General features: G+C 36.8%; 1 protein-coding gene across 3 annotated transcripts in view; it reads right to left on the reverse strand.

The window, feature by feature from the left end:
* The window catches only part of sgcz (sarcoglycan zeta), a 43,194-nt gene that overhangs the window by 11,454 nt on the left and 15,772 nt on the right, over window positions 1-15,968 (reverse strand). For all 3 annotated transcript variants that reach the window (XR_001663396.1, XM_007562528.2, XM_016676625.1), the window contains 3 exons: window positions 9,638-9,725; window positions 7,587-7,709; window positions 6,691-6,763 (listed from right to left, as the gene is read on the reverse strand). Coding sequence is in view for 2 of the 3 variants with exons in the window: in XM_007562528.2 (XP_007562590.1) it covers window positions 6,691-6,763; window positions 7,587-7,709; window positions 9,638-9,725 (284 nt within the window). In the remaining variant the exon portion in view is untranslated. The remainder of the gene's footprint in view (window positions 1-6,690; window positions 6,764-7,586; window positions 7,710-9,637; window positions 9,726-15,968) is intronic.

The raw sequence follows: 15,968 nt of genomic DNA on the forward strand, positions 1-15,968 counted from the left end.
GGACAAAACATAGCAGTGCTGAGCCCTCCTCACCCTCCCTAAGAAAAAAAAAAAAAACTAAAGCTGCAAATAAAAATTACCTGAAAGTAACGTCTAAAACTAAGTAATAAAAGCCTGTAAAGCCCTGATGCAAAGAATGAGATGCGTCATCCTTCAGCTTTCTAGGAATCCATCTTTCCGTGTCAGACTGCATTATAGGCTACGTGCCATTTTTCACAGTTTCGAGTAAAGAAAAGAGAAATGAATAAAATTCTGATTTAAATGGGCTCTTTGCCAAGCTACCATTGTAAAGAAAACACTGGTTCAGCCCTCGACTCTGAGCTTTCAGCCTCTTTTCACATAACATTTCAGCCATACGCAAAGACGAGCCGCCTTTAAGTGCCCTCTGGTCAATTGTAAGGTGAAGACAGTGACATCATTAAGTTTACCAAAACCCAGCCAGCAATACGGGACCACAGTCGTGTGTCGTCGATGTCGGCACTAGACAAAACCTGCATCAGGAGTTTCTGCATGCCTTTCTTTTCCAAAATACAATGGCGGACAAACTCGGGGTAGCGATCAGATTATTGGCAGAGCAAGTGATTCAAATTTAAATGATAAATCTAAAGTGTCTTACTCTTATTGCTGGAAAAGTATTCCTGTCTTTTATACACAAATCCTGCCAGTGGACAGTAGCAAAGACCATATATTATCATGGACTCTAAATTTGAAGAACTGAAGGATACGATTTCCTTTGGCCAAGGTGCTCTGGGGAAAACTTGAGGTACACTTGCTTGCAGAACGTTATGTTAAAATAAAAATAGAGAGAAAAGTTTACAATTTAAAAGGTAAGTTACATGTTTATCCTCAGTAAACAATTCAACACCTGTATTGAAATCAGTGGATAATAATTTATGTTGGCTACTTGCAGCTCTTGATCCTGAAGGCTCAATCACATCTACGCCGTCTTCCTACCATCTCTACAGTACGAACATTGCTTTTCTTGTAATGCCATACAACAATGCAGGAACTTAAGGTTAAATCCAAAGTGGCATACTTTGCCACTGTTCAGTACCAGCCTTCGCACAATTAAATATTTCTTTTACAACAATTTCCACATCTTAGTGTGGAAATTTTCTGAGAATTTGAATCCCAAAATATAATGTCGCCACGACTCGCTTTCAGCACAGGAAAGATTACCTCCAGCTCAATTTGAAGGACAGAGTCTCATCTGAACCTTTGTCATCTTTTAGGAACAATTATTTCGTCAGTCATCTATAAAAGTAGCACGTCAAGCAAATCAAGCGATGACAGGATGCATTAAACCCTCACACGGTCATTGGTAGTAGAGAGATTTGAATTTCTATCATTTCAGCTCCTCAGTAATCCTCAGCATCATTATCAAGCCCACAAATTTAATATCAAAGACACATTATCCAACTCTTCATGTGCGTTTAACGGTAGTACAGCTCGGCAGATGATAACTTTTCTTAGCCTTGCAAAAGAGATAAAAGTCGACTCTGCACAAAGATGGAGCAGAAACTATGAAATGACTCCGACCGTTCAGCATATCGTCAGAGCAAACAAAGATCAGACACTTCAGTACCAACGATCTCACTCTAATGATTACTCCTGCTGACGGATAAGTGTGGCAGCAAACAAGATGTGATACTATTTAATCTTCTGAGAAATGCAAACTTTATTTCATAGCCTAAATACACATGTATTTAAAAAAAAAAAAAAAAAAAAAAAAGACATAGATCTCTTTCTTACAGCCAGAACTGGGAGAAGTTAAACTATTCCAAAACAGTAGGAGAGCAGTGTGAAGAAATGTTGCAGCCCTTGTTGTCATCTTTGTCTTTGTAATGAACTTGTCAAACTCATGTGGAAACGGCAGCAACGTCCTGAAAACTGCTTGGATCAATCAAAGAGCTGCAAAATGCATTTTCACCCTAAATGGAGGAGAGTTGCTGCAGTCAAGTGATATATTGGAAGGAACAGACATATTATTGTGGACCGAGCAGTTTTCATTTTATTGCAATTTATAACTGCGGCTGTGTGAAGTACTTAGTAAGGTAAGGTAAGGTAATTTTATTTATATAGCACATTTTCAGCAACAGGGCAATTCAAAGTGCTCTACATTAATTAAAAGGAAATACAAACAAAATAAACCAAAGGAAAAACAAAAAGAAGAAAGGGAGCCAAATCCTTTTCTGAGTTAAAAGTTATATAAACTAAGCAGTGACTGTTCCTGTTTAGTATTTCTGGATTCCAAGTTCGTAGTTATTCTAACTCTGATTCAATTTCTGGGCTGTATAATATTGATCTAAATAGGGCGTACTCCACAATTTCTAATATTACTAATAAACTAAAATAATCCTTTTCTGGGTTAAATAGAAACGGTGGAGTACTCCCTAACAAACTAAAACAAAAAAAGAGTAAATGACACATTAGGGCAAATGGCAACATTCAGACAAAACGATGGGCAAAACAGAGACGCGAGTGAAGGCGGTGACGTCACAGGGCCATGAAACCAGGTGGTAGTAGACAGTGTCAAACCTGTAATGGACAACTGTTTTGTTTTGCATTTTCACCATTGAGGTTTTCAGTTTGTTTCTACTTTGTCAATACATCAAAACTGCAATATATTAGCAGTCAATACGCAGGGTGTAGATGAGCATCATCGCCAAAGAAACTGTAAATGAACAAAAATAATTGCACACCAAATGCTGATCTAAACAAAACTTTAACTGTATCAATATAAACTTCAATTGAATGTGATGACGTACAGAATTTTATTTTATTTTTGCAAACTTGTACTTTTAATTTCATAATCTACAGAAATGCATCTACTTCAAGGACATATTATTGGTTAAAATTGCATTTTCTGACACGGTGTGTAACTAAAAAGCGTGATTTATGTACAAAGACTATTAGTCCTTCTCTTGGCCAATAGAAATACATAAACACATCGTATTGCAGCAGTTATCTTACAATGTGTGTTTAGTTCATTTAGTATACAGTTTATTTTATGATTCATATTAGTGACCCACCAATATGAAAATACGACAACAATAAATCCTTGTCATACAGGGCCAGTCCCTTCCCGCCCATCCAGAAATAAAAACAAAAACCTAAGCCCATTTTTACTTATGGGAGTAAGTAAAAATGCAATAACATTGGCTTTTTTGTCTTTTAAAAAGAGACAAACATTGGCCAATACCGATACATTGTGGATCCCTACTCTGTCTCACTGTAATGCAAGATGGTGACAGCAACAGAGCTGTATGGGTTACCATTTAAACAGACACACAAAAACATCACAGCTATACGTCTGCAGTGTCCTTGCCATTGTCGTATTCAGGACATAGTTGAATTTGTGCAGCACAAACTTGGAAATGGAGACACGGCTGGTAGCAAAGTGCGTTTTCAGACTGAAATAAAACCTCTTGACATACAGTGCAGCTGTATCACCTTGATTTCACATATGAAGACCATTTAAAATAAAAGCCCGTTTTGTGCGACTGCTGAATGTTTAATAACTCAGTCAACCTCTCTTTCTGACCTAAAAGTTTTAATACTTTCAGAGTCCATGTTTTCCTAAACCTCTTGCAGCTCACGTGTTCGTTCTCTCCCACCTGTTTTCTCCTGCAGCTGCAAGAGATGAAAACAACATTTGTACAGCAACTTTAAAACATTTTTGAGATGCATGATTAAATGTCAGCCGGATTACCAAAGTTATTGAGATGGCAACAAACAGAGACGGGGCTGAGTGCCAGTGTGCACACATTCACTGCTGAGCAGGTGCTTCAAAGAAATGGAAGATCTCAGGTGAGTTTCTTTGATTTTGCCTTTGCTCCATCCTCTCCTCGGTTACCATTGGCTGGCAGGAAAATAAAACGCATCCCAAACAGATTGATCTTTCTTTTAAAGATGAGGAATATGATGACAAGGATGTGAGCCAACACAGATGGCATTAGATTCAAACGAACATCTAGTCATGTCGTCCTTTTAAGGCAGAGAAAGGTTTAGAATCCCCAAACCTAACTTATATACTAGCATTTTCAAACTCTTCACAGCTCGCAGTTTAAAGTCTTACATCAGCAAGAGAAAACTGAAAAATGGTGGCAAAGAACATTTGGAGTTGGTGTGTGGACTTTAATTTTTCCTGACTTTTAAAGAGTTGTTCTGTGTGATGTTGTCATGCTGACGAATTAGAGGTGCAGGTGTAATCAATCTAAAGCCTTTTCCAGTTTATGATTTATGCCTTGCTTTGCTGTTATTAGTATGAGGGACTGCAGACTTTCTGCAACTTGAGGACAGCTCAGTCTGAGGGCCAAGTCATTCTAGGAAACAGCAGCTGGTCTAAATGAGCACAGCTTAAATCACCGTTTGCTTTGTTAGTGACTCGAGTCGGAGGGCGGTAAGAGACTAACCGTGCAATACAGTATTTAAAAACAGAAAAGCTTATTCCTATTGCTGCCAAAATATGTATTATGCTAACAATGTTTACTGTTATTTTGATTTCTTTGCATCTCTAGCTTGTTTATCGCAAAAAAAAAGTCATCCATCCTGCCGAGTTAGGAAAAGCTACGGTAGGTTTCTTTGAGTCAGCTGACTGGCAGTGCACATTGACAGGTTGGGGAGGTGCTGCTCTGCATGACTCCATGCTTTGAACAGCTGCAGAAAAATATTGTTACTCTGCCACTCAATAAAATTACATTAAGCAGCAGGAGTAAAAATATGGACGATTTTGAAGTAGTTGTTGAAAAACATATCCAGCAGATAATATGGCTCCACAGTTTATTGCAAATGTATTGCTGCAGAATTTGTATGCACAATATTTATATCACAGAGAAATTGTAAATATGAGAGGTTATCATATTCACAAAGAGGGTCAGTCACAAAAGGTCATTGCTAAAGACCCTAGCTGTTCACAGAATGTTGTCTCCAAATATTTTAATGGGAAATTGAGTGGAAGGAAAACATGCAGAAAAAGGAACTGGAATAAATCCAGCTTTGAGAGGATTGTGAAGCAAAATGCATTCAAAAGTTTAAGGCAGATTCACAACGCCATCACCTGACATTGTTCAGTTCAACAACTTCTCTTCATGTCAAAGTAAATTTCGTATTTCCCAGAGTCTGGAGGAAAAGTAGTGAGGCAGAGAATCCAAGTTGCTTGAGGTCATTTTCATAGCTTTGAGAGTCAGTGATGACTTGGGGACCCATGGCATCTGCTGGTGCTTGCTGCCAGTCACCATAAAGATGTGTTTGGTCATTTAGAGGACGTTCCCATCCCGGGTACCAGTGACAAATTACTAAGGCGTGAGTGGATTCATCATACAGAAACATTGCAATGTGTCCAGATTACAAAAACTCCTAACCTCAGTTTTGTTAATCAAGTTCATGCTCATTAATTTTTATTATTCATTTATTTACATAAGATTAAAATTCCAGTTGCTTCCACAGCATGTTGGCTTTGCATTGTGCATTTATGTAAACTAATTTATAGCCTCCTGTTTTTTTGTTTTTGTAGATATTTAATATTTTTGGTATAATACTCAGACTTTACTGATTCTAAAAAAAATCTATTTTAACCTAAGTAATGAGAGCAGTTTGGCCTTGTTGTAATTATTCTGTTCAGCTTTTGTGCACAGTCCAATTACTGAATGAATTGGCCAGTGCACAAAAGCCTCGTTAGACTTAAATTCATGTCATTAATAGCCTTTAATATCCAGTTTGACTTGCGCTGCTTTTCAAATGCTTCTGTAAAGGAAAATGTGTGTCTATATGGTTCCAGGAAACGCATTTAATTCAAAGAAAAACAGAATAATAGACAGTACGGCTAGTCGATTTCGAAAGTGTTTTCAGTGATCATTTGAAAAAGATGGTAATTTTCACCTTCAAGTATATTTTTACATTCTTGGAAAAATATTTACATTCCTTTTCAAGCAACTAAATAGTGTTACGAATGTTTGTGATAGAAAATAAAATGAAGAATTGTGTTTCCCTTCTTCTTGTGTTGGCCGTCTCCCCTCGTTGAGACTGCGATCACTTTGCAGATGGTCACCCCCGAGCTGAGCCCGTCTGTCTCTCTCTCTCTCTCTCTGTGTGTGTGTGTGGATGTGTGTACAGCTTGAAAATGAAAATCATCAGTATTCCTCTCACTCCGGAGGAATTAGCTGCCAGAACAGTGCTTTTTCTGTCAACTTTGATCCCAGCTCTCCTCTCCGGACCAGTAAGGTAGACAACAAACTGCACTCCTGATAGCTCGTTAATGGAGCGATGAGGGGCTCGCAGCCTCAGGCAGAGTTCGGTGGGGATCACATGCACAAGGGGAGAGAAGGAGCGCAGCACATAGCTCAACCTTTCACACTTTCCCAATGTTTTCTCACTGCTTTAATCAATTCCTGTCTGCTATAGAGAAAAACTAATAAATTAGCTCGCCCTTCGGCTGTGAAATTAATATAGTGGTCAAATCCAGTTGTTGTAGTAACCAGTAGATGCCTGAGTCTACAATATGGTGTTTGAGATAATGATAGTGGTGACTAATGGTTCCTGTCACAGACTTTTTTTTTTTCTTCAAAAGCCCGGCAATCGACTTTGAAATGCCACAGAGCATTAATCTTTGATATTTAAGAATCTTAATTTTAATTTAACAGGATATTAACAGATGACATTAAGCTTTAATGACACCAAACATCAACTCACCTCAGATCCTCGGACGTCGGCGCCTGGATCAGCGGAGTCTCCACCGAGTGTCCAAACACGGCACCTTCAGAACCTGCCGATGAAATTCAATCTCAGAATTCAATTCAGAAAATGTGACTGTTTTTGTAGAGCTTAGCTTTGCTTTACCAGGTTTAGGCCTTTCAAAAGCTGATTATATTGTTTAGACCATCACCTTTCAATTTTATTATGTTGAACTGAATATAGAGCATAAACTTGGAGGCAACTAAAATTGGATCTCTGTCCCATATTCCTGTTGTGTAAATGAAGTCACAGAGGGTGGAGAGTGTTCTGGTTCCAAATCTGAAATCTGTGGGATTTGCACTTTGCTCTATGTTTCTATTTAATGCTGTAAAAAATTTATATTTTGCAGTATTTTACAGCAACTGGTTCAATGACATCGCAACCATCAGAAATCAATCTTATTGTAGAAACAGAAGATGCCATTGTTTCTGATATCAAACTACTAGTAAATGCATCTCTCTGCAGGGATGACAGGACAAAAACTATAATTTGTAGTGGTAAATTGTCTCTCTAAAGTGCAGGATGTAGTAAGATTCAACAGAGGCATGTCAGTGACATAATGACTTTGCTCCATTCTGCACAACAAATGAATCTGTGTAAAGAACAAGTCCTTGCACTGTGATGCAAGATGCCTAAAATATCTTTGTGCATATACCAAAACAGTTTTCAAATTTACATTTAAAGTAGCTGTAAATTGTCGTCAACTAGTTTATCAGGTTTGAGAATTTTGAAGAACAAATCGTGTCCAAAATATCTAATTTCTACTCAAAGAATCAAATTTTTTTTTTTTAATTCGAAGAAAGTGCACAATTGTGTCTCGTTTGAAATTCAGGTGAGACTGCTTTAAAGTTTACCTGTGACGGTAAACTTTTCTGTTGTCATTGTGACTTCTTCCTCATCTGCAGAGAACAGGAGTCTGCCACCATCACTGCTTCGCACCTCCAGCCTCTGACACTGAGCCTCCACACCCTCAGGACCTACACACAGAAAAATTAACATTTTAACTCTGGGTGATAGAAAACTACACTTTTATTTGTATGTGTAGTTTCTGCCACACATAAATTGTACTTCAACGGTAAAGTTTGTAGTTTGAACAATTTCTTTTACATTAATTAAATTTTTTAAACTTTTTAAAACCTGTTCCAGCAAGACAATGGTCCAAAAAAAGTACATCAAAACTTGTTTTGAAATGATTAAACAGAGAATATGAAACTCCAAAGCACTGATCCCAACCTCATTGAAATGTAATTTTTACTCAAAAGCAGAATAAGCAGAGAAATGCAATCGCTGAAAAGGATTTTGTACAACAAGAATTCTGAAATATGTGGCCACGATAAACTGTGTAGCTGGGGTGCAACTCACCAAGGAACATTTTAATCAAATAAATTGGTAGAAAAATGCATACATTTGGAGCTGTATCTATAGTTACTGTGACATTCATGTTCATAATAAGAACAGAAGGTGATGGACTATTTAGTTTTACAATGATTACACAAATCAGTACATAACTCTGCTCATATCACCTTGTCTCCTGTTCTTCAGAGTTTTACATTCTTCCAGATGTGGATGAATACATTTCTAATGGCTACATTGTTGTACCATCGACTGACTGGCCTTCAGAGGGGGAAAAAAAATGGCTCTGATTTTTAAAGAAAGGTCAAGCTTGACCACAATGTGTCATATCAACAGTCTTATCAGATTAGCATCAACGTTCTACTTATGTTGACAAAGATCAATAGCTATTAATGTTAAGAAGCAGGTCATTTGTTCTCCAGTGGTCATTAATCACAGTAATTGGTAATTTGGTCATTTGGGCTGACTGATGGTTGAACTTAATGGTAAGATGAATCTACTGCCCTTTTATTAAGTGGCTTAGGGGTTATTATTTGTAAAGAAAAAAGAGAATAATGCAACAAACTGAAAGGGAGACTTCGGATTAAAAATACTAATAAGAAACGGACACCAAGAAATCTGTTTAACCTCAATCTGAAACTTGAACAGCAAATCGGTTTTTTTTAATCAGTGAAAACATAATTATTAATCGCTTTCAGATCATGCAGAACACAATATTTGGTGAGGAAGCATTTACTGTGGCTGGGAGTCAATAAGTCAGCTCTTTCATTACCAATGAGGCGTTTAAAAATGAAGTCACAGAAGCACAGAGCTCCAAGAAGCTCTTTAGAAAGGAAACTGCGATTTTCTACAACGTGTAGACACATATCGGAGGTTCCTTCAGATTGAGTACACTATAGTTGGCCTGTTTTATCATTTTCAGCTTTCAAACTGTCCTACAACAAACTCAATTTCAACATGTTTCCAACCTTTTCTTAAATCTCAAAGTTAAGGTAATAATCTACATTTTATGGGAGATGCAGACAAAAGAGCTGATTCTGTAGAACTAGACGCATAAACCAAGATGGTCATCAATATAAAGGTACAAAATAAAAATAAAAATGCCAACATCATAATCCTGCTCTTTTTAGCTGCATTAAAGCTTTACAAAAATTGGATAGAAGAAATGGCCACAAAATTCTGATCAATACTTTTCTTTTTAAAATGCATCCATATTCAATACATTAGGATACATCTTCTGACAAGGCTCATTTTTCAGATTAAAGGTACATTTAAAAGGAGTAATGCATACTCTTCATCAAGACCACATTTATGGATTAAAAAAATCAGTTTTATCATCTTAATCTAAGAAGTTTAATATTAGGTTTTCATTAGCTACATAAAAAAAAAAAATCACGAACAAAAAAATGAATTAGTAATGGGTTTCAGTTGGTGAATCGAGTTACTGAAATAAATGGACATTTTAACATTAATTCTAATTCGTTGAACACGACTATGTTAATATTCAGTCAGGCACTGCTGGAATAATAATTAGCTGAAACTGGGAACTCACCCACTGTAAGCTGACCGGTCAACTGGCCTTGGTGGTTTCTGGCATTCAGCGTTACATTCTTTTCTGACCGCAAGACCAACAATCTGTCCTGGATGGGCATAAAATGGAGACACCACACATTATAAAATGAGCGTTTAAAGTCACTTGAAGTGTACGATAAAAACATCTCACCCTCAGACTTAGATTTTGAGGTCTCAAGACAAAAAGAAGTTGGTGGGGGAGCCAAAGATGTGACAAGTGTAGGCGTCTACGTCTTTTAACTAAAGACTCTTAAGATGCAAACCTGTTCTGCTGCCTGGCAGCTTTGTATTTAGTAATTTTCTGGCTTTTTGACATTTGAATGATGGCACATTTCTGTGTCACTGTGTGAATACTGATCAGGCTCCGAGTCCAGGCAGCTATTTTATCTCAGACATTTCTGCAAAAAAGCAGCTCACAGTGCAGGGAATAATTTCAGGTTGTGAGATTTTGTTTTGCAAAATTGTCCTTTTTAGCCACTTTTATAGATCGCCAGTGTGCATGAAATGGAGAATAAGACGGCAAAAATTATTATTTACATTTTAATTTGGTATTCATGTATTCATGTTAGTGAAACTGAAGGTGTGTAACCATGTTTGTGTATGCCAAAAGATGCGCAATAATTAGAAATATCATTGCTCTTTTGTTAATCATTCGAGAGTTGGTGGATGGATATGCTTAACTTAGCAAAATTGTTTAAATGTCTCTTGTCTGAAAAGACCGTTTCATAGAAAGTCAAAATCTTTGATACCATTGAGATTTGATGATGTTGTCAAGACAAAAATTGATTTATGTAAAAAACCGACAGATCTGAAAGCTCATTGACAGAGCGACTAATTTTAATCTGGTTTCCAAACAACATGTGAAGGTTATTCTATCGATTTTCAAGCATCTGCAGGCAGCAAAGCAAACAGCAACGCAAAAGCCTGTCACAGTATCATAAAAAAAAATGCTACAATTTCACCACAGAGACTAGACAGAGAGTCTACTGCAACAGGGCATATAAACTACGGAGGCAAAGAGAAAATCGAACAAATCGCTTGGAAACTCCTCAGCAAGTGTACAAAAATATTTTTCACAGCATAAAACTTAAATTAGATAAGCAGCACTCGATTCAGATTTCATTCAAGGCGTCTCACATTGATGGATTCCAACCAGAGGCTAAAACAAGTTGTGATAAGGAAATGGTCATTTTCAGAAATTAAACTGGTAGGAGTCTGATCTACTTATATTCCTGTTCATTTGTCTTTAGTGTTCCTTTATATATTGAATAAACTCACACAGTTCCAAAGCTTATACTTTCAATTTGATGGAGGCCTTTCATCCTAAACAGTGCAGTAGGTTTTGTTTTTAAAAAAAAGACTGAAAAAACCAAGTTATAAATGACATCCACTTATTATGACAATGAAAAGCCTTTGTTTTTATTATGAAAGGGAACAAACATGAAAATGGGGATTTTAATTTATCATGCAATTAATTAATGTACCGCTTATTGTGACAGGTCCGATTAATACCAATACATTCATTAAGATAGTTAAAATAAAATCTATATATTTAATCTGATTTTGAAGCACAAACTTATAAAGATGTGTTCAACTTACTTGTAGTTCTTACTGGAGAGTGTTTCTTTTTGCACTTTTCTATTCTTTAAGGAGTTATTTCTTTATTTCCATAAATATGATTTGGACTAAAGCAAGAAATTTTACATATTGTAACTGAAAGCTCAAAACAAAAGGAAATGCACTGACCTATGGCATAAATTAGCATAAAGAACATATGTTGGTGTATTTGAAACTCTGCTCAGCTTTCTGACGATAAGACTTATTCTGACTTTAGAGGAAGCGTGGAGGGATTTCAAAACACAGGCATCCTCGCAATTTGACAAAAATTCACCTCTTTATCCCCGGATTTACAGTTCCAGATATTGCTACCTGATGCTATGCGAGGTGTGAGGAAAAGTTTAGCAAATGCTAATGTTATATGGCAACCCTAAAGGTTCATCTAATGGTGTCCGAGGGGTGCTAATTATTGCCTCAAGTGTGCTCTTATCTCAGCTTTATGCTGCATAAAACTTCGCAAAGGTCATCTGGTTCATGTTTATCATCTGCTTGCTTCTTTAATAAAAAAAAATGCAAGATTTGATACAAACAACTTTACCAAGGGAGTGCAGCATCATAAAGAAATTAGCATTCTTGATTTATGGTGCTCCTTTAAAGAGTTTATAGGCCTTAAAGCGATTTCCCCCAGGGGCTTTGTTGGAGAGGTTCTTGCTCTTCCAAACTCTAAGATCACATAAAAGCATCTTCAGTCACCGTTTCTGTTCCAGAAGGTCAACTTGGGATCAAAGAGAAAGCACATAAATGTGGAGAGTGTAGGTGCACAGCGACTGAATCAGACTGAAAATTTACTTTAGCAACGGATGCTTCCCCGCATATAAACAACAACATCTCAGACAAAAGCAAAAATGTGGCACGCCACTTCAAGAAGTCAGTTTAAAGGAAAGCAGTTGCATGAGACGCCGCTAATTCAGACAGCGAGCATTAAATTAAACGCAGAGATTCAAAGGGGAGAAAGATTGCCACTCAGGATTTAGCAGCATTAATTTGTGCAGAAATTCATTTGTATTTTAATCATTTTCTGTCAAAACAAAAACATTTCCTATTTTTACAAGGATTGTTTACATTTTAATTTCTTCATTTAAATCACTTTAGTACCCAGGATGCTTAATAGGTTTGCACACACACAGTGGGTAAAATAAATATTCAACAGTTTACATGTTTCTTATGAGGTAACTGAAACATGTAAACTTAAAACACACTTCAAAGCAGGAGTGCATTTAATAGTTTGCAGAAAAAGCATTTTTGTGGTGATTACATCAAAACCTCTCGTTTATGAAGAAACCTAAATGCTGAACTTGTGTTCAATTCTGTCTCGTTTTTCCACACAAACTGTCTTTGACTCTGAAAGGTTTTGAAGGTAATTTCTCTGCAATCTTAAGTCCTTTCCATAGATTTTGTTCAGTTGGATACAAGGTGACCTGGCTTTTACAGCCATGTTTCATGATGAAAGATGTTTCCAAAGTGATGTCTTTGGGATTTAACATCACTCAGATCCTTATAAAGAACGTCCCAGTACATTTCTCCGTATAGCGTCTGCCAGTACCATATGCTGTAGCATGAGGTTTCACCTGTTAGCATTGTGTTTGTAGGCTAATGATTCTTCCTTCACACAGACCAAACGACATTCTCCCAGTATTTCTAGAGCTTGTCCAAAGCTGCTACAGCAAACTTTATACAACTAAACATGCTTCATCTTCAGCAGTGGAGACCTGCACAGTGATTTTGGCCATTACAGTAGAGTGCATTACTTTCACCTGTCATTTCTAGGTTTTTTTTTTTATGCTCTATGCGAGTGCACTCTTTCACTCCTGTACAGCTCGTTTGATTATTCTTCTGAATCCTGTCAGAAATCCAACAAGCGGCACAAAGTCACAGCCATTTTATAGTGAAATTTTCTTCCTTTTGGATTATGTTTCCAATACCACTCACTGGAACATTAAGAAGTTTAGAAATGAAGCACTATTTGTAATGACAAGCCTTTATGTAGGCCATTAGTTTTTATTAAATAAGCCGATATATAAACATGCTGTTCTTATTTTTTTCTTTAATTATGTAAAGCACCTTGAAATGCCTTGCTGCTGAAATGTGCTATACAAATAAAATTTGATTGATTGGATGGGAATTTTATGACAATGACCCCATTAAAATTATTCAAACCGAGACGAGCGTTGGTGTGTTCAATACTTATGTCACTCACTTTCTCTGCAGCCGAATATGAAACTCTTCCTTGCAGTGAAACGTAACAGTGTTAGCCAGCTCAAACTGAATCCAGAATGACGGCTTTTCAGCTTGGAGACTTTAACAAGCCCGTATTTTAAACTGTCTTTTCCAGCAGGAAAATTAGGAATACAGCTCACCATCTTCTCTGGCAGCCGTCGAGCAAGGCGAGAACGACTGAAGTAGAAAAGGTTAATACCTTTGCAGGGAACCTGCAGCTGTTCACAGCTCAGGCAAACTCTAGAGACATTAATAAGAGCTAGCAACTTGATCTATTTGGGCAAAGTGTTGCCTCATTTTACCATTTTTAAAAATAATCTGGTTTTAATGCAATGAAATCATTTATAAACTCACCTGCATTTTAAATTGTAATTAAAGTTTGTTGGAGAAGGGGCTGAATATTAAAATATGTTTTTATTTCAGGCAATGAACATAAAAATCAAACCTAAAACCAGAAATATTTCATATGTGCATAGTGAATAAAACTGCAAAGTTAAAATATTAAAGTGCCTGGATCTCTGCAGCTGCCTTCCTAATAAAAGTTTTTAAAAATGCATAAAATCTCCTGACTGGAGAAATTCAAGCAGAAGTATTTAATAGTAACATGGCACCAAGTACTTAATAAGTACAGAACATTCTGTTTTTTCCCCTTTAGCGTCAACTGGAAGGGTTTATAAGGTGCAGCTCCATTAAAAGTTTAAACTTTATAGACTTTCAATTTAGCATAAATTGCGCTATGACTGAAATTTATACACCTGTTAACTAAAACTAGAATGGCAATGAACACAAACCCTCACCACTCTGCAGAATAGTGTTTTTCAAAGAAGTATTTCATGTTTTGTCACATCCTAATCACAAACATTGATGCACTTTCTTGGGGTTTAACATGATAGACCAACACAAAGTGGTGCATCATCATTCAGAGATTTTCCATATGCTACTTCACTCTAGTTTTTCATATTCTTTAAAGACAGTTTGAAGTTTTCTCCACCTTGTTTTGTTCCGTCACATAAAATCCTAATAAAATTCATTAAAGTTTGTGGTTGTAATGTGAAAAACCTCAAGTGTTAATACCTTTGCAGGGCACTCCATCATAAAAGCTCTTGAAATCTCATTTTCTTTGTGAAATGCTTTTGCATAGACTGAAACAAAGGGAAAACTACTTGCGCCGAGATTGGTAACTAAATCTAGTCAACCAAGACTCGTCTCCTTTTCTCTTTGCTCTCAAATGTTTAAGGAAAAATTAGTTGGGTAGCTTCAAGAATGGTTTCTTACTTGGTTTGTTTTTGGGTATTTAACAGATCTTAAAATTTCAAATCGGAAAGCTTCATTTGTTCTTTGGTACTTAACTTCATTTAGAAGTCATAAAAACCTCTTCAAACATGATAGAAAAACACAGGCTTTAAGAGATGATGTCATTTCCTGTTTTGTTCATCTTCATGTTGATGCACTAACAGTTTTGTATTTCAGTTATGGAAATACTTAAAAATTTAAGTAAACTAAACAATTAAAATGTAAGACAACATAATGTCTTAAAAAGTGTTGTGAGAGGACAGTTTAAAAATTTAACTAATTAAAACATTTTATGTTCAGAAATAATTAGAACGCCACGTTTATTCTCACCTAAAAGAAAAACAAAAAGCTAAAATTACACAGGTGTACCAAAACAATATTTGCTGTAAGCCAAACGGCATTCTAAGAAAAGAAAAGAAAAAAGCAAATTCATGCAAACCTAAGCATGAAGGAGGAAATGTCATGATCTGGGGATATTTTACGGCAGCAGAACTTTGACAGCTCAAAAATCTGGAGGCTGCAGCTTGGTATTTTACATTTCTCTTACACTGCACGGCTATGTTCCCTGCCGCTTTTGCTATTGGTTTCCCATTTCAAGGATGATTACTACAGTAAAACAAATCAGGGAATTGATCTCTTCGGTGTGATTGACCCGAGTTACTCATCGAGTTTCTTGTGCAAATGCCTGCCGGTGGAAGATAAGAGGGCAACTCAGAGCAACGTTTGTAAAAGAAGACAGTAAAAATGCCCGCAGGTTGTTCAACAGGAGTAGACCACTGGGACTGCCCTCCAAACGGTAGGTGGAGGCTGCGCTCTCATCCGTTACTAAAAATATAAATGAGCAAGTCATTTGACTCAAACTGGCATAATCTAACTCATTTCTAACTCTGCTGTGGCAAATTGGACCCACGACTGAGCAACTTCCCCAATCGACGTTCCTAAAATTCAAATTAGCAGGGAAGCCCCTGCTTCCAGAGCTTGAAATTGCTTGCAGCGCCATGCCTAATCACTGAAAAGGAGGATGATCCAACAGAGAGTCTGATTTGCGTGGGAGCAGGAAATGTGGATCAACTTTTATGTGGAAACTGAGCTGGATATTCTTACTAAGCATCAAAGAAGGAAAAAGAAAAAAAAAAAAAGGGGAGTAGGAACTGGAAGCAAAAGAATTTACTGCAGGGGCTTGA

This window comes from Poecilia formosa, unplaced genomic scaffold (assembly GCF_000485575.1).
Source record: "Poecilia formosa unplaced genomic scaffold, Poecilia_formosa-5.1.2 Scaffold137, whole genome shotgun sequence".
Taxonomy (NCBI): domain Eukaryota; kingdom Metazoa; phylum Chordata; class Actinopteri; order Cyprinodontiformes; family Poeciliidae; genus Poecilia; species Poecilia formosa.